This window comes from Phlebotomus papatasi, chromosome 1, assembly GCF_024763615.1.
Source record: "Phlebotomus papatasi isolate M1 chromosome 1, Ppap_2.1, whole genome shotgun sequence".
NCBI lineage: Eukaryota > Metazoa > Arthropoda > Insecta > Diptera > Psychodidae > Phlebotomus > Phlebotomus papatasi.
Window position 1 is genome coordinate 97,688,765 of NC_077222.1, and position 19,220 is coordinate 97,707,984.

The 19,220-nt window shown below is 36.8% G+C and overlaps 3 protein-coding genes across 3 annotated transcripts; 1 reads left to right on the forward strand and 2 right to left on the reverse strand.

The window, feature by feature from the left end:
• Nucleotides 1-4,287: 4,287 nt before the first annotated feature.
• Nucleotides 4,288-5,991, reverse strand: LOC129809948 (adenylyltransferase and sulfurtransferase MOCS3). Its single transcript, XM_055860114.1, has one exon. It carries the CDS (start codon nt 5,857-5,859, stop codon nt 4,510-4,512), a length of 1,350 nt encoding a protein of 449 aa, XP_055716089.1. The 5' UTR covers nt 5,860-5,991; the 3' UTR covers nt 4,288-4,509.
• A 3,853-nt stretch (nt 5,992-9,844) lies between these two features.
• On the forward strand, nt 9,845-11,237 carry LOC129809961 (uncharacterized). The gene is made up of 2 exons (XM_055860142.1): nt 9,845-10,583; nt 10,654-11,237. The coding sequence occupies exons 1-2, from the start codon at nt 10,060-10,062 to the stop codon at nt 11,093-11,095; spliced, it is 966 nt and encodes a 321-aa protein (XP_055716117.1). The 5' UTR covers nt 9,845-10,059; the 3' UTR covers nt 11,096-11,237.
• LOC129809953 (pre-mRNA-processing factor 6) lies at nt 11,183-17,723 on the reverse strand. Its single transcript, XM_055860127.1, has 5 exons — nt 17,482-17,723; nt 17,356-17,415; nt 17,163-17,289; nt 15,206-17,095; nt 11,183-11,873 (listed from the first exon to the last, which is right to left on the reverse strand). Exons 1-5 carry the CDS (start codon nt 17,577-17,579, stop codon nt 11,253-11,255), a joined length of 2,796 nt encoding a protein of 931 aa, XP_055716102.1. The 5' UTR covers nt 17,580-17,723; the 3' UTR covers nt 11,183-11,252.
• Nucleotides 17,724-19,220: the final 1,497 nt, after the last annotated feature.

The following is a 19,220-nucleotide window of genomic DNA, read 5'->3' on the forward strand; positions in this document are numbered from 1 at the left end:
GTATTTTTTTGACAAAGTTCCTTCCAATGTGCGGAGCCCTTAAGACGAAAATATGTTCCTGCAAGAAATACGTCTTCAAAAAATCCAGGTAAATGTACATATACCCTTATTGTAATTCCTTTGACTTGAGCCATAATCGTTTTTCGGAGAAAAAAATTAACCCCAGAAAAGCATTAATTAATCCTTAGGTTTTTTCTTAAAAAAAGCAAAGTTGTTTTACATTGGATACTAAAAATAAATAAACTAAAACAAGAACAATATCCAAGAGCCAAAGATTTTTTTTTCTAAATTATGTTCTAATGATCATATTTTGTAATGCGAATGAGTTTCACTGCACTTGATTCCACGGGCATGGAAGTGACAATCTCATCCCGTACGTACAAGAAAAAATAATAATGAATGTTCCGAACTCCCCTTGCCGGAAGGCCTAAGTTCCTCTATGGAAGGTTGTGCCGCCATTATTATTATTAAATTTTCCTGATATAAAATATGTGCCGGACCCATTAGAATTAATATTCAAAAATTAAATAAAAGTTATAAAAGCATTTCGACAATATATCACGAAAATTAGGTTTTGTGGCTCCAGTAGACCCTTAACATCAGGAAAATTTCATAAAGTCAAAATTCACATCCCTTTCTTTCATAAAAGTTTCGCATATCTCTATCCTACTCTTTCGTACATCACACTAAATTTATTGAATTTAGTTTTTTGAGTAATATTTTGAGTGCGAAAGAGTTGGATAGACTTATGTAAACCTTTGAGAAAGAAATGGACACGCCTTTTTAATTTAAAAAATCTAAAAAATGATCTAAAAAATGTTTATGAGGCACTAATATTAACATTTTGACAGTAAAAACAAATAATTTTAATCAGTACAAAAACCTAATTTTACCAAGAAAAGCCTCTGCTCTCTGCCACATTTCATAAGATCAAAATTTTCTTTCCTTTCTCATTATGATCACGTGTTGGATTATGTGATCAGATAGAGAAATTCAATTTAGAGACTTTGAATAATTTAATAAAAACTTAATTTAATAAAGAATTTATAAAACTTTAAGGAATTTGTGCCTTAATTAACGTACATAATCATTAATGAAAAAATATAACGTTTACCAAATATCTTTTATGGTCCAATGAACTGATTGGAGATAAAATTATTTTTAAGCCAAATTTCATTTAGAAAACAAAAAAAAAACAGATGAGAAGTAGTGACACTGGTATGCCTTTTCATTTGACTGAACTGAACTTGAACCGATTGAAATTTTACCTTTTAGTCTTTCGAACTCAAATAAAATAGATTGTCTCTTTCGGTCAAATGAAAATTGAAATTGAAAATTAAATTTAAATTTGCCTATGAGGGATTTGGGAAGAAAAGACAATCTTTTTTCTCTCTGCATAAGTAGGAAGTAAAATTTCAACCAATTAAATTTCATTCAATTGAAAAGGTGTGCGAGTCACAAAAATTAAACTCTGCCAGCAAAAAAATAAATTCGATCAGTAAAAACTTTAATTTAGTCAGAAAAAATTAAAATTAAATTAAAATTGATCAGTAATAACTCTTGGGCATCTTTTAGATTGACCAGCAGGATAATTTTTTAAAATCAAAATTCTCCTCTTTTTCTTTTCCAAACGTTTTCATTACGTCTGTGTTATTCTTACGCAATCAAAATTGAACCGAACTAAATTGAATTTGTTGTGATGTTCAAAAGACAAAGAAGAAAAGTGTCAGAGTATGAACATATGTAAAACCTTCAAAAAAAGACAAGGATGTGAATTTTGGTTTCATGAAATCTTTTTGACATAAAAGGTTTGGCAGATAGACAAAATATTAAATTTTGCTCAGTAAAAATCAACCTTTACAAAAACGGATTTAATTTATATAAGTAAATTGAATAGTTCTCAAATTTGACTTTTACCTGACCAATTTAAATTTGTATTTTTTTACCAGTTTAATTGCTTTTTAATGTACTTTGTAATTTTTGTTAATCGTAAGTGATACTGAATATACTACAGAGCAAGTTTACTATTTTATTGTTCTCAAATTATTTTTTATAGAAAAAATTCGCTCTTTTACTGCTCGAACTCCACAGAGGGAGGGAGCAGTATATGAATTCCGCGATTTTGAGTTATATTTCGACTCATTTACCCCAAAAGGCATCGAATTTTGGTAGAATTTTTGTAAACTGAAGTTTCGAATTTTTAGACGTCACGCTGTTTGTCCATCTGATCCGTCCGGCTCTCGTAAGCCTCAGAAGCCAAACGGTTAAGGCCTCTACACATTGGGAGCAATTTTCGTCAAAAATTGCTTTTTGAAAGGAAACTGTCTGTAGGGTTGTAGGTGGAAACGTCAAAATTCTGTCAAAAAATGCATTTTTTGATGAAAATTGTTCCAAATGTGTAGAGACCTTTAGAGATGGAGACTTGGGATCATTTTCCACCCACCCCTTCCCTTTCCCTCCAAAACCATATTTTTTGGGTTTCATCGAAAATATGTCGTACGATTTCGTCCTTATACGAAAATCCCGTTCGATTCATTTCTAATAACGTTTTCTTCAAAGCCAAAGGTTGAAAAGACTCTAGAGATCGTATTTCTTCACCGAAAGATATCACGTTTGGGCTTGTTGGAAAGGTTTTAGAATTCTTAACAAGTCTGAACCGATTCGAATCTGTTATGAACCGGTAATGAACCACTTATGAATCGACAATTAATTTCTATGATACAGAATAAATTCTATTCCTCTTTAGCTACTTTGGGCAATTTATGACTGATTTATGAATCGAATCAAATCGGTTCAAATCGGTTGTAAACCGATCGGTTTAATTGTGTGATCCTTTTTTTCAAATTTAGGCATGATTTATGAATACATTTAACCGGTTTTATTAAATGTTTCACCATTTGCTTGGTTCTTTTAGTTGAAAGAGTCCAAGCTCCATCCCATTGTGGCTCCTCCTGGCTAAATTGAAGGAAAATCGTGGGGGTCTTAACATGGCGAGATGGGTGCTGTGAGAGAGGACACATCCGGAATCCAAAGACACCTTTGCTGCCTGACCGACAATTTCTCTTCCCCTCCAAAACCATGTTTTTTGAGATTCCTCGAAACGTATCGTGCGATTTCATCCTTTACGAAAATTCCGTTGAATAATTCCTAATAGCGGTTTTTCAAGGTCAAAGGTTAAAAAGGCTCTATAAAGCGTATTTCCCAACCTAATTGTACCATTTTTGAGCTTGGTTGGAAAGGTTTCAGAATTCCTGACAAGCCTGAACCGATTCCAATCGGTTATGAATTGGTAATGAAGCGTTTTATAACCGATGATTAATTTTTATTCAAAATTCAATTATTATATTATTCCTAAGATATTTCGGGTAATTTTTTGAGTGATTTATAAATCGGTTCAAATCGGTTGTGAACCGATAAATGATGCAAACACTGAGAGAAATCCGAAAAAGTCAAAATAACATTCCGGTAATGTTAATTTTACCCTGCAGTATTTATGCGAAAACGGTGTAAATATTACCCTTTTTAGGTGTATTAGGGGTTAAAGTTACCCTTTTTCATGTTAATTTTACTCTTAAAAGGTGTAAAATTAACATTAAAAATGTTGATATATTTTTACACCTAAAAAGTGTTAAATTTATTAGAAAAAAAGTTAATCGCACCCTCTTTTTCTCTCAGTGAAGGTACTTTTGTGGTAAAGCATTGAAGTCACGAATTCAACCATTTAGCCAAACCTATTGCAGCCCAATATAAATTATGCTAATGGTGAGTCAATATTTGGAAAAGTCTGGTCTCCAGCCTTGATAATGGCCTGGCCAGACGAGCGGATGGCATGAACGGAATGACGAACAGACAGGTAATCTCTTCACCGAGAAAAAAAACTTGGGTGCGATTAACTTTTTTCCTCATAATTTCAACACTTTTTAGGTGTAAAATTTTATCAACATTTTTTAATGTTAATTTAACACCTTTTTAAGTGTAAAATTAACATGAAAAAGAGTAAATTTAACCCCTAATACACCTAAAAAGGGTAATATTTACACATATTTCGGATCAATACGGCAGGGAAAAATTAACATTTCCGGAAGGTTATTTTAACTTTTTCGGATTTCTCTCAGTATACCTTTGAGTTCCTTTAAATTTTTTAAAGGGTATTTTTCATTTTTGGATATCTTCCAGGCAATACCTAGACATTCCCTTTATTGGTTGGGATCGTTGGGATTATGACTTTTTCAGAAGCATTCAGGGCATTCAGGTCAAAATTTTATTACTTTTCTTGCAAAATGATCATTTGTTCCTGTTAAAAACTTTATTTCAAAATTCTTGTTTAGGTAACTACATTTTTTTCTTAAAGTAGATGAACCCGTGAAAAGTAATAGCCATTTATTTAAATCTATAATAAGCCCAGAAATTAGAAAAAAAGGAATTAGGAATAGGGCTTTTTTGGGGGACATTTTGAGGCACGCTGTGAATGAGAGGATTCACGTGTACTTCCAGAAAGTAACCAGGAGATCAGTAGATTGGGAACGTGGCATCGATCTTCTTGGTCCAGGCATGGAGACCTCCGATGACATCCCTCGGTGCATTTTCCCCCTTGATGAACTCCCTCAGCCTCTTCACAGCCCTCTGGGAATCATTCCCGCGGCGACAAATCACAAAGATTGGCAAATTCTTGCTCTCCAATTTCTCGGCTATTTGCTCAATCTTCTTGCTCTTGATGTCCTCGATGGAGATATTCATGGAATTCTCTAATTTGCAGATTTCCATCTCATTTGGCAGCCGGACATCCACGAGAACATGAGGAGTTTCCTTGTCACGGAGTACCTTGTACTGCTGCACGGTAATCCTTTCGGACGGTTCCAGGAGCTTCAGATTTGGGTTTTTGTCATTGGCTGGAGCTCCACAGAATGTCTCGTAGTCGACGAGTTTGGTGATTTGTGGATTTTCCGAGCAGGAAATGCAATCTTTGGCCTTACCACGAAGTTTGAGCGTCCGGAATTTTCCTTCGAATCCATCGTAGACAAGGAGGCGTTTTGAGAGTATTCCCTCCATTCTCGCGAGCACCTTGATGCACTCCATGGCCATGAGGGATCCAATGACACCAGTCACTGGTCCTAGGACTCCTCCGTCTCCACAATTCTGAACATGTTCCGGGTTTGGGGGACTTGGATGGAGGCAACGATAGCAAGGGCCATCTTTGTAGTTGTAAACCGTCAGTTGCCCATCGAACTGCAGAGCACTCCCGGACACAAGGGGCTTCTTCTGCATAACACAAGCATCGCTCAACAGATACCTCGTGGCTACATTGTCCGTCGCATCCAGGATAACATCATACTGTTCAACCCTGTACAGAGCATTCTCAGTGGTCAGCTGCTCAACATAGGAATCAAAGTGCAACTTGCTGTTCATCTCCCTCAGAACATTCCCAATGGCAATGGCTTTTGGGATACCAAGATCCAGCTCCTTAAACAGCGTCTGACGATGGAGATTGTTTATCTCAATTCTATCGTAATCCAGTATTCCGATGTTCTCAACTCCTGCTGCAGCTAGATACATCGCAGCTGGGCACCCAAGACCACCAGCTCCAACAATAAGTACTTTGGCATTCCTCACCTTCACCTGGCCCTGGACACCAAAGCCCGGCACCAAAATCTGACGACTGTACCTCATAATTTCCCTATTTGTCAGGGTCTGAGTGGGTTTCACTTTGTCATACAGGAAAGTCTTCATCAGCTTGTACTCCTCTTCGGTCTCTGCCAATTCACACCGAAGTTTCTCTATTTTCTTGTCCAGATACTCCATCATCGTTTTGGCAGCCTCTATTTGCCTACTTCGCGAAAATATTGGGTGGATTGGATACATCTTTTCACTCTTTACACTTTGCACTATCTTTATATCCAGGTTCAAACAAACAACACAACTGATAAACGCGATAAACAGGATAAACAACTGAAGATCCTCCGCGTTTATCTTAACAAGCTTTCCGGAAAATTTGTGAGGTTATGTTGACTTCATAACAAAAAATGCAGAATTTACCAAGGGGTGATTATCTCTGCCTCTGTAGTTAATTCATTTGCCACTCACGCCATACTCACTATATCGTCAGTTAAATTAGCATTTGTCGTAATTTTATTTTTGCGATTTTGAGATATATACTTATTTAGAATCGGAGTAATTTTGTTTATTAAACGCACTTGAGAAAAAGAAACTTTTATAAGCCCAACAAAAATTATTTTAAACAAAAATTATCGTAAGTACCCTTAATTAAGAAAAAATTATCATAATTTGTTGTAACTTTCATTTTTGAAGAAGTTGCGATAAATTTCCATACAAAATTTTCACTAATCAGCATTTGCTGTAACTTCTTTTGCTCGTATTTGCAGTAAAAATGTAATATTTCTCAATAAAACGTTCACAAACTCTTCCAAATATCCAAAGACAGTGCGAATAATGCAACATTAAATCATTTTAACTCAATATTTGTGAGAAAAATGCATTGCCCATCAATATCTCTGCTTTTAAATAATTTTATAAAGGTTTTCTCGAGTTAACTTACAGTTTATTAGTGCGACTTTCATTATTTTGACTCAAAAGTATCGCAATCGGGGCTCATTTTTAAAAAAAATAATGCTGAACTGAAAATTTCGTCTCCTGAAAAGTTGTCAAAAGAAAGTTACGACAAATGCTGGGATGATAACTTATTTTCGATACTATCGACTGTCGATACTAAAAAATTTTAACGATAACTGCACTTCCTGTAACTTAAATAGATGTTTATCAACAGTCTCATTCTTTTAAGAATGTCGCAATGAATGGCCCAACAATTTGAAATAGACTCTCTCAAATTCGGGCATTTGGGACCGAAATGTTACCCGAATTAAAGAGAAATTCTGGCGTCGAATTGTATGAAATGCAACGATTTTTGTTTTTCTGCATACTAATATTAAGTTTATATACTCATATTTATGGTAAATTTCATGAAACCCCCTTAATCATGCAAAATCTCATCATAACTAAGACAAAACATGGCAATTTTGAGCATATTTGCTTCATTCGAAGACTTGAAAAATATCGATTTTTTTTCAAATTTAACTACTGTCCGATCTTAAAAGATCCGAATTACCGAGAGTCTACTGTAAATCCTGAATGAAGACCGTGTACCAATTTTATTTAAAAATGTTTTTGCTGCTCTTGTTTTGATGGTAAAACGATTTGCGCGCTTCCTACGCTACGATTTCATCAAAATTCTGCATCTCACTCATCACCTCTCAAAATGCGTCAAACATCCCCGTGTGTAGTCATACTTAATACGTTTAAATAAAAAAGAACTTTTAGCATAATCTCTGCAAAATATATCAAAATATTTTCTCAAAATACTCTGCAAACTAATGATAGAAAAATCTTGATTATTTATAGGTACTTTTGAATATAAAGAGAAAAACTGAGACATCAAAAACATACTCATTTCATCAATTTTTAAAGAATTGTTCGTAGAATCTAAATGATAAAAATGAGGATATCCATTCTTTTAGTCAAGATGCTTCTTTATGCCCCTAACAATTGTGTAACGGTTTAATTCCATTACACAATGGTGATTTTATTCATTACACAAATGCAGAAAGATTTCTCAAAAAACTTTTTTGCAAGTCATTGTGAGGGAAGACGACCTCCAGGATAGACCTGACAAGGTAACTGAGTTAAATTCAGAATATTACTGGGTTTAGTACACTGGGTTTACTAAACCCGCAACCCCAATACGGAACTGATTGAAAATGAATTAATAAATAAATTATTTAAAAATATTGTTTATTTCAGAAATTGAATTGGAATGTGATAAAAATCACGAATATTTTGCATACGTATTAAAAAAAATTATCGAAAACTCCCCAAAAACGAAAAAATAAGAATTTCATGTCACCTCCTTCACCAAGCGTTCGTCCAGTGATTTATAGATTTTGTGGGCATGAAAATAGTTTCAAAATGATCGCAAAATACAGTGCCCGTTCTGTAATCCGGATCGGCGTAATCCGGACGAGTTCTCGACGGTTAAATATAAAATAATTTTGAGGTTATGTATGCATGTCTGTTCACCAATGAAAATGAATTATCTTGTGAAGTTTTTGTTTAATAAATGAAGTATAATAGCATACAATTCACTAATTATGTCTTTTTAATCTTCTTTAAAACTTTTATACTAATTCTACAAAAAAATCTTGTATTATATTTTCGAGACATTGATTAAATTCAAAAAATCCATCCGGATTACGAAGCGGACATCTGTCAAATTGTCTCCCAATCATCCGGATTACAAAGCGGACACTGCACGCATAAATATAAATATAACATTTATACACTAAAATGGAAATAAGATCGATAATTGTTGAATAGGGGGAAGAAAAGAATAGGTAGGTGAATATCGACGGCTCCATTCCATACTGTGCTAAGTCGACTTAGCTTTTTATTACTCCGCGAGATATGTTGTTCCTGAGACCGAGATCTACAACTGGTAAAAGTTTGGTGGTCATCCGATGTTCGGGTAACGGGATATTTGCGACTTTCGAAAAAAATTTACACGGACAGCATAGAAAATCGCCAACTTCAAATACAGTAGACTCTCACTCAATCGGCTCTTTTTCAATCGGGCGTCAAATTTTGTTGACAATTTTCACGCTTAATTATGAAGCTAATTCGCTCAAATTCGCTGCAGTTCTTCCTATTTTATCGTGATTCTTTATAATTGAGCGATTTTTGTGGAATTTACAAAGGCTTTGACGCCCAATTCTATCGCTAAACCGGATGACATTTCGCCCCATATTCCCGATTGAGAGAGAGTCTACTGTAACTCCTCCTGAAAGGTTGTCGTTCTGAGATAGCATAGTATGGAATGGAAGCGTCGATATATACTTTCGCCTTGTTCTTTCGAGCTTCTTGTTTATAATCATTCATGTTTTTTTCATGAAGTAAAAGAAAAATATATATGAAAATGTGAAAATACATTTAGCTTAGCCTTATATCCGTAAAGTATTTGGTATTGGTACGTCCCGAGAAAAGGATAATTTAATGCAAATTTTTCTTTGGTTGATATTTATGACGGTTCATTTTTTGTTTTCTAAAAATTTTCAAGTTTAACACGGAACGACAAAAATTGTCTAAAAAAAATTACTTTTGTGCTTCAGAATTGTCACAGAAATTTTATGAAGTGAAAAACACGGAAAACAGCTAATTTTTTTTATCTGTTTAGTTTTTCCATTTTCGCCAATTTGTTTTTTGTGTGTGATTTTCTATTGAATTTTTAAGTATTTGTATAGTGAAATTTATTATTAATACCTAAATTGATACAGCAGAATTCACTTTTAATTTAAATGTCTTACGCAATGTCCATACTTTTGTCCCTTATTTTTACCTTAAATTTTGCACCGTACACTAAAAGTTGCACATCATTGTTTGAAGGGAACTCTAATCTACTTGATTAAACCGTTTTTACAAGAAATAAAACGTTTTAATATCACTTTTTTTGGAACTTTTCTAAGACATTTTTTCATGACTTGGACCAAAGTCAGACCTAAAAGAAGACGTAAAGATAGGAGTGACATGAGTGGCAAGCTTTGCCACTCTTGCCAATCGCGGTTTCACTCAAATGCACAGTTAATCACCCCTCGGAATTTCCCTTAAATTTTTACTGAATTTTTCTATTTTTTCACACTTAAATATTCTCTTTATATGACTTGAAAGCAATTCCAACTTTCAAGAAATGGAGAAAATTGAAAAAAATGTTAAATAAACTAAATAAAAAACCACAGCCGCCTCCGAAAATTTTTCGGCTCAGAAAAACCGTCAGAAATGTCAAGAGTAACCTAACTTTTTGGCGCGTTTTCGGCATCCAAAGTTGCTTGAGTGTTGTGTTCTCCGTTGGTATCTCTTTGGGGCTTTTTCTCGTGTAGCCCCCTCAATCAATATTATCCGTGTTTGTTGTTTTAGTATCTTGACACACTCCCGCACACCCACACAGTACCTTATCGTGGCATCCAAGGTATTTCGGTGATAAAAAGGGAACAAAGAAAAATGACAACTCAGATGCCCCGGCGACGTTCAGCTCTGCAAGAGCTTTCAGCCACTTCTGACAATCTCTTCCTGGACGACTCCCTCCTGGACAGTCCCAATAGCAATTTGTCACGGAGTTTTGTGTCTCCAGTGCCATCACCCGATGAGATTATCATCAGACAGCGTGGGCGACGAAGTATCTCCCTGACTTGGTCACCTGGCCAAGAGAAAACCAACGGAAAGAAGTCCCCAATGAAGACACCCACAAAGAATATGTCCCAGATGGTCCTACGGAGTTCTCCTCGCAAGAGACTTCTCATGTCTGATGGGAAATCGCCGGTTTGTCCCAAGATGATCCTCGAGGACACCAAGAAGCTTCGAATTGAGGAGAAATCCGTGGCACAGATCAACACACAGACACCACTATCGACATATCTCAAGGGATACAGTCAGGAGCAGTTGGTTATGATCATCCAGAAGCTCGTCCGGGACAATGACACCTTGGAAAAGGCCATTCGCAATGAACTTCCCGTGCCAGACATCAAGTAATATGCTTTGCTGCATATGCTTCATATCAAACTGACAATTTTCTCTCGAATTTGTTTTTTTTTGCAGACCCTTCGAAAGCCAATTGATCTTCATCAAGAAGAGCATCTATCGGAGCTTGCCATCATCGAGGCTGGTGAAGAAGAATGACAGTGTTTCCTACTCCCGGGCAGCTCTGCATCTGGCTGCTTTCAAGAAAGCCATCTCCGATCAATCAACCATCCTCAGTCAATCCCAGCACTTTGACGCCCTCCTGGATTATATCCTCATGGCCTGGCCAATTGTCAGGAACACCCCAATCTGGGAGAATCATTCGCACAATGCCGTCAGACGACACTGCTTCAAGCTCCTCGCCTTCCACTGCAAAGCATCCCTGCAGCAAGCCGGAGAGCATCTTGGCGAGGAGCGCCTGAGCATCCTAGCATCCCAGATCAACGAAATGATCACAGACTGCGAGAGTATGTCTACCTGCCTATCGACTCTGGAGTACCTTACCAAAGTCCAGGAATAAAATTGCCATTTTCCAAAAGAAAAGAAAACAAAAAACCTTTCCGGAATTATTTACTCGCCCCTGCATCCATTGATTCCCCCTCTTGACTAATTTAGTGTAATTTGTATTATACGTCTTGAAATACAGTGTAATATTACCCAAAGCACACTCTCTCTCTTTAATTCGGACACCTGACTTCCTTAGCCACCGCCAGGAGAATATCCTGAATCTTGAAACACCAATTGGCAATATTTTTGCTCACCCGACACCATTCCTCGCCATGTTTCGGTTCAGCTGTTATGCATCTCTGCAGCACGTCCATCTGCTGAGCCTCTGTGCCATGGACCTGTTCAAATTTGTAGAAATACGCCCAGGCATCGCCCAGATCAGGATCAATCTTCACTGTACGATTGAACCAATCCCGACACTTCTGGATCTTATGCTCTGACCAGAATAACTTCGAAACTGCCAGCAGGACGTGAGGATCATGTTCGCACTTCTTCAGTGCATCAACGGACTTTGTCTTTCGCTGTGGACGACTCTCCAGGAAGATAGACTCTGCCCAGAGCTCTCCAGCTGTTGGACATTCCTGCAGTGCTCTCGCCATCAGAGTATTGGCCATGTCCTTAAGCCCTGCTCGCAATTCTATCCGCACTGCAGCCAGCCACAGCAAAGGTGTCTTTGGATTCCGGAGGCGTCCTCTCTCCAGCACCGATCTCGCCTTCGTAAGAGCCCCACGATTCTCCTCCAACTTAGCCAGGAGCAGCCACAATGGGATGGAGCTTGGGCACTTTTTCAACTAAAAGCATAAAGCAAATGATGAAAAATTTAATTAACTCTTTCCGGACCGCAGTATATGATGCAAGCCAATTTTACCATTTTTTAATTAAAAATATCTAAGCTCAGGAATTAATTGAAGTCCTATAAAAAATTTCTAACATTTGGACTTTCCTTTAGTTTGTAATCATCCAGAAGTATAGGATTTTTAGTGCTTGGGGTACACAGAGTCCCAAAAGAGACGAAAGAGTTAAACCAATTCATAAATCACGCTTTAAATTTGAAAAAAGAGGTCAGGCAATTAAAATCGGTTCACAATCGATTTGGACCAATTCAAAAATCACTCATTAGATAGATCGTCCAAAGTAGCTGAAGAGGAACAAAATTGATTCTATCATAGAAATTAATTGTCGGTTCATAAGCGGTTCATTACCGGTTCATAACAGATTCGAATCGGTTCAGACTTGTTAACCATTTAAGGACGATTGGAACATCGGTGTCCCATAAAGAAAATAATTTTTCCTAAAGTTAGTTTTTTTCTTATGTCTGTACATAATTGTAAAGTAGAAGGTTGAAGGAATCTAGAATATTTTTTGCAAGTCTCTAGCTATTTGCTATGTAGTAAATATTTAAGCTAAAAAATGGCGAATTTTTAAATTAATTAAATTCATAATTGATTTTATTTATTTTTTATACATCCAATTTTTTTAAGCAAAACCCTTTTGGCAATAAAAACTACAATACTCATACGTAATATTTTTCATTAAAGCGAAAAATATTATTCATTGGTATTGTCTGAAAAATTATTCAAATTTTTAGGCTATTTTTGTCCCTATATTTTCAGTTCGTAAAAAGTGTCTCATCGTTAAAGGGTTAAACCGAAGATTACGCTTAAATTTGAAAAAAAAGGGATCAGGCAATTAAAATCGGTTCACAACCGATTCCCCCAAAGAACCGGTTCATAACCGATTGGATCCGGTATAGAATTATCAGAAATTTTAAGACCTTTCCGAATAGCCCAAACGTGATAACATTCGGTTGAGAAATACAATCTCCAGAGCCTTTTTAACCCTTGACATTGAAAAACTGATATTAAGATTTTTCATATTAGACGAAATGTCCGCCTAGGTAGCCACTAAAGGAAAACAAAATAAATTGCGCGACGCGTTTTCAAGCAATTTAAAAAATCATGGTTTTGCAGGGGTCAAAGAGACGAATTAATGGTCCTTGGGTCCACTTTCCACTTATTGGAGTGGTTCCATGAAGATGCCAAGTCCACTATCTCTAACCGTTTGACCCGTAAGACGGACAGTACGTACAAATAGCGTGACGCCATTTACCAGAAAACGTCAGAAATCCGAAGATAGGTTGAGAAAAGCAGGTTCCGGAAGGTGGAACTGTGAACTAGTGGACCAGGTTATTGCCAAATAAAACTGTGTATAAGTATCATCCAAGGTTTTAAGACCTTTCTAAAGAATCCATACTTTTTAAAATCGGTTGAGAAGTAAGCTCTCTAGAGTCCTTTTAAACCTTTGACCTTGAAAAATCCCATTTATTAAGAAAAGAATGATTTAACGGCATTTCTTTTTCTGATCGAACTTGAGAGAGAAAGCAGTATAATTCGCCTCTTTTCGTGTTAACGGAGTAAAGATCAAACAGATAAAATCGTAAGAGATATCAACTTTCGATCTTCGGCGACCCCCCACAAAAAACTTTATCTAGGTTATCTAGGGATGTTATTCCACTCTCTATTGTCGAGATTTTCTACCTTATAAGCGAAATATAATTCTATTAATAATCCGAAATATTTCAATTTGCTCTATTTGCCTCTTAATTTGTAAAATTTATTTAAAAACAAATTCAATTCGGAGAATCTTTCAGGTCATTCCATTATTGTTACTTTGGGTTTTTTACTCAGGTTCCTCTCCCCTATAGCAGTAAGGATAGCCTTTTGAAGGTTATATGATCCTAACCTTATTTTTTCAAATAAGTTCTTGATTTATTTAGATGAAATTAGTTATAAGTGCCCTTTATAATCTATTTTCTTTTTAATCTATTGCTTATCCAGTAGGGGAATTCTGTAATTTTCGTGGCATTGTCACAGTTCGAAACCTGAAAATGCCAATCGAGCTTTCTTTGTCATATCATATGAGTTCGAAAATGCAATTCATTGATTTCTTAATGAAATGCCTTTACTTAGTGATATTATGCAAATATAATCTCTCTTGGTCGATTTGTTTAACAACATTCGTTGTCATTTTAATTGCCAGAAATCTGACAATGTCACTTGAGCTAAAATGGCAATGTCACGGCTACAGAATCGTATTTTCGAAAAAGCTCTCCTAAGATTCGAACCCAATTTGTCATATGACATTGTCAGAACAGAATTCCCCTCCAGGATACAAATAATATATTTTTAAATATATAATTTTACAGATTATCATCCAAGCGTTTTATTATGGTTTGGTTGAATTCTCAAAAAAATATTGTGAATTTTTTAATTAATAAAACTTAAAAATGAGGGAACATTTTGGGAGAAAAACCCTCTTACATTTATTTTTGATTTCAATTTTAATAAATTAAACGACGAATTGAGGTTTTTTTCATGACAATAATTTGAAATAAAATAAGACATTCAGAAGATCCTAACCTATAAAAACTTTATTGAGGTTAGGACTTTATGTTGTTTCAAATCAAACGTAACCTCTAAAGTAGATTTAATGATTTTTTCTTTAGAAAAGCAAAAATAAAAGTAAAATCTTAGAAATTGGTATTCGAATAATCAAAATTTCGAGGTTAAATGTATGGAATTTTTGAGGTTACGAAATATGGAAATTGGATTCGAAGGAAATATTCATAATGGCTCCGGTACATCTTTTTGATTAGGAAAATTTCATGAAGTCGAAATTCGAATCTCTTTCTTTCTCAAAAGATTTGCATAAGTCTGTTCCACTCTTTCGGTCTCAAAATTGGGCTGAACTGAATTTAATTTGGTGTAATGTTCAAAATAAGAAGAAAAGTGCGAAAGAATAGGATAGACTTATGCAAACAATTTGAGATGGAAAAGGATGTGAATTTCGATTTCATGAAATTTTCCTGATCTAAAAGGTGTGCCAGAGCCATAAGGAATTAAAGACGAATAAAACTCATTAATTGTTCTTTTTCATAAATCATAACATTATTTTTTTTTTCTTGAAAAAATTCCTTGGCATTTTTTAGAGCGTTTTAGCGAATTTAAAAAAAAATCAGGCAAAACTAAAAATATTAAAAATAAATTTGCAGATAAAAAAAAAATAAAAATAGCAATAAGGAAAAATTGTGAAACCTGTGAAACTAAAAAAAATGAAGACTTACCGCATTGGAGTAGGTCTCAGTCGCAAGATCTGGCTTCTTCTGTTGTTCCTCAATCTGTCCCTTCATCATCCACAGCCTCGGGAAGTCCGGAAAGACCTTCACGGCCTCCTCCAGAAGATTGAGTGCTGCATCGAGTTTATTGAGAGCCCATTCGAGCTTTGCGGACTTCATCATGACCCTTGGAGTTGGAGCTGATGCTCTGGCCTTGGCCAGAAGTCTCCTAGCTCTCTCATATTCCTGATTCTCCGACTCCAGCTTAACAGCTGCCAGCCAAATGTCCTCGGAATTGGGATTGGCCTGGAAGGCAAATGACAGGATCCCTCTGGCAGCTGGGACATCTCCTGCCATCCACTTGGACTTTGCTCCCATCAGCCAGAGAATCTCTGATTTGGGACAATGGGCAACGGCTTTCTGCAGCAGAGACTCCAGACTCTCCCGGGAACCGTGATTCTTCTCGAAATACGCTGCCCGGAGCCAGATACTCTTCTTCGAGGGGAATTCCTGAAGGGCATGACCATAGACAGCCCTGGCACATTCATATGCCCCCTCCTTGGCGCAATTCTCTGCATCATCGATCCAGGTTTGTTTTCTGTCCTCATCTTCAACTCCAATTCCTATCACTGCCTTGATGATGGCCTGGCAGCAGTGGACAGCGTTGGATTTCTCTGCTTCGATGGCTTCCTGGAACCACTGCTCCCGATTGATTTCCACTCCGTTGGCATTCAGGGAGACCAGGGCACGGTCAATGATCTTCTCGACCATGTGGATGTTCCCATTGGCTTCTTCGAGCTTCGCAGCTGTTGTCCAGATTTGTTTGTCCGTTGGGATGTTTTCTCTGGCTTTGTTGAGGACTTTTCGGGCATTTTCGTAGGTTTCTAGTCGGGCCAGGGCCAGCCAGAGCTCTACGCTTGTGTTGCAGCACTCAACAGCCCGGGAAAGTAGGATCCTGGCATCATCGGGATTTTCTAGCTCTACCGCAGCCTTCCAGAGTCTCACAGAATTCGGAATGTGCTCCAGAGCCTTCCGGAACACCCTCCGTTTGGCTTTGAACTCATCCTCAAGATCAGCTGCCTTGATCCAGATCCTCACGGAAGTGGGAATGTGCCTGGCTGCCTGGGCAATGACAGCTTTGGCTGTGTCAGATGGCTGCAGACGCGCAGCTTCCAGCCAGAGATCCTCACTCTGTGGATTCATCTCACATCCCCTCATGATGAGATTCCTAGCCATTTGGATCTTCCCTGTGACCTCCTCGAGCCGAGCACTGGCAATCCAGGCCGGCGGATGATTGGGATTTGTCTCCCGGACGCTCTTGAGCAGCAACCTGGCTTTTTTGATGTCATTGATATCACCTCCGTAGGTGGGAATCATACTCTGGAGATCTGTCAAGTATCCTTTGGGATCAACAACCGTCTGGCCAGCCACGGAATCCGACACTTGAGACAACTTCACATTCATCAGAGTATTTCTGGCCTGACCGATTTTCCTCAGATCCAAATCACCCGTTGGCGTCAGCATTCCCGGAGTGGTTATTCCGGGCACCATTGACGCTAATCCTGACCGTGGATCGAGGGTGGAAGTGGTTTCTCCGCCCATATTCCGCGACAGGATACTATCCGGAAGAGGGGTAAATTTCTCCGCACGGGGATTTCTCTGCTTCCTATTTCTACTGTCACCGACTTCAGGGATCATCTGCCACTCTTCTTCACTCACACTTACCAGATTTCGCTTCAAATCCGAAAATTGCTGCTGAATCTTTGGACGCTCCTGGCGATACTTTTCCAGATCCATCTTGAGACGTTTCTCGCGGTATTCCTTCCGCTTCTCGTCCATCCTCTTGTCTATGGATTCATAAATAGCATCAGCCTCGGCGTCATCTTTGTCGTAAGGATCCTGCCCAGATAGAAAACAAGCAAACGTTTAGCTTCCGGAAAAACCAGAACAAAGCCCAAAATCCTACCTTGGAAAACAGGGATCCGCTGTATCCCGTGAATTCATCATAATTCGAGTCATTTAGATCCTCATCATCCTCCTCTTCTTCCTCTTTTTTCTTCCTTTTAGCCGCTGGAGGAGCATGTCGATCATCCCTGAAACAACAAAAGGAAAAAGTGAATACCGCCCAAGGAAAGCGATTAAAACCAAAGGAAACTTACGAAACATCATTGGCATCTCGAGCTGGACCAATATCCGATCGGGTTGTGAATCCTGTGGCTCTGAAATCCCAGAAAATAAGGAATCAGCATAAATTGAGGTTAGAACATGAAGATTGTCTTTCTCACCCTCTTCCGACACCAGCAACATATCCAAGTGGTGCAGGGACACCCAGGAAATGCTTCTTGTTCCTATTAGCCAGAGCTGACGCAGGAATTGTAGCCATTTCCGTGAAAATTCACGAAAAACTGGAGCGCAGAGTGCAAACGTAGAAAAAACAAAAATATTTACCTGTCAACTGCGATTCAGTGTTGCCAACACTTCGGTGACAGAGTTCCTCGTTGCTCAAAATCTTCCAAAAATCTCCTAAATTTTAAATGTTTGAATTTGAATGTTCACCGGAAGTCCAGGAGTATTGCCTTGTCAGGAATATTTATATTCCGTGCGTTATATATCCTCAACCTTTAATGACGAGACACTTTTTACGGACTGAAAATCCACAATAAAAATTAAACTGAGAAACAATCAATGATAAGACGGCGTTATCACACTTGCACATTAAAATTTTAATGTGATTCACAATAATTGTCGCTTGTGAGCGTCCAAATATGTTATTTGTGTCTTTGAGTCACTTAATATTTCGGGTTTTTCTAATTATTGATAAAGAAGTGGACTTGGCCTGCAAAAATAAGTTTAAATTTACCTAAAGCATAAATATTTTTCACATTAAAAAATTAAAGAGAAAATCGCATTAATTTTTCGCATTAATGCTATAAATCAATTTATATCAAATTTTGCGGGCCTAGTCTACCTTTTTATCAACAAATAGATCAAATTTTGAATATACAGTGCCCGCCTTGTAATCCGGGTGATTGGGAGACAATATGACAGATGTCCGCTTCGTAATCCCGATGGATTTTTTGAATTTGTTCAACGTCTCGAAAATATAATACAAGATTTTTTTGTAGAATTATAATAAAAGTTTTAAAGAAGATTAAAAAGACATAATTAGAGAATTCTATGCTATTATACTTCATTTATTAAACAAAAACTTCACCGGATAATTAATTTTCATTGCTGTACACACATGCATACATGACCTCAAAATGATTTTAAATGTAACCGTCGATAACTTGTCCGGATTACGCCGATCCGGATTAGAGAGCGGGCACTGTAAAATGATTCAAACACACAAATTACACATTTGAACTCTCACCAGCGACAATTAAAGTGAATCATATTAAAATTTTAATGTGCAAGTGTGATAACACAGTTACATCTAAACTTGGAAAGCACCCAGAGTCTGATTCGGTGTATTTTGTGCTTCTATGAACGATAGGGACAAAAAAGCCCAAAAATTTAAGTAATTTTTCTGACAACACCAATGAATAATATTTTTCGCTTTAATGAAAAATATTACGTATACTATTGTAGTTTTTATTGCCAAAATGGTTTTGCTTAAAAAATAAAAAAATGGAAATTTAAAAAATAAATAAAATCAATTATGAATTTGAGAACTTAAAATTTCACCATTTTTGAACTTAAATATTTACTACATAGCAAATAGCTAGAGACTTGCAAAAAATATTCTAGATTCCTTCAACCTTTTACTTTACAATTATGTACAAGACATAAGAAAAAAAAATTTAGGTAGTCAGGAAATTTTATTTTCTTTATGGGACACTGGTGTTCCAATCGTTCTTAAAGGGTTAATAATTTTCACATGCAATTTTTTACTGGTGGATGGAAAACAAAATAATTTTTATTTGTTTATCAGAATACGGAATAGGAGGATAGTTAAATGGTTCGAATGATTATCCCTATTTTTATTATTATTATTTTTAATAAAAGTCGATGGTTTTTCCAC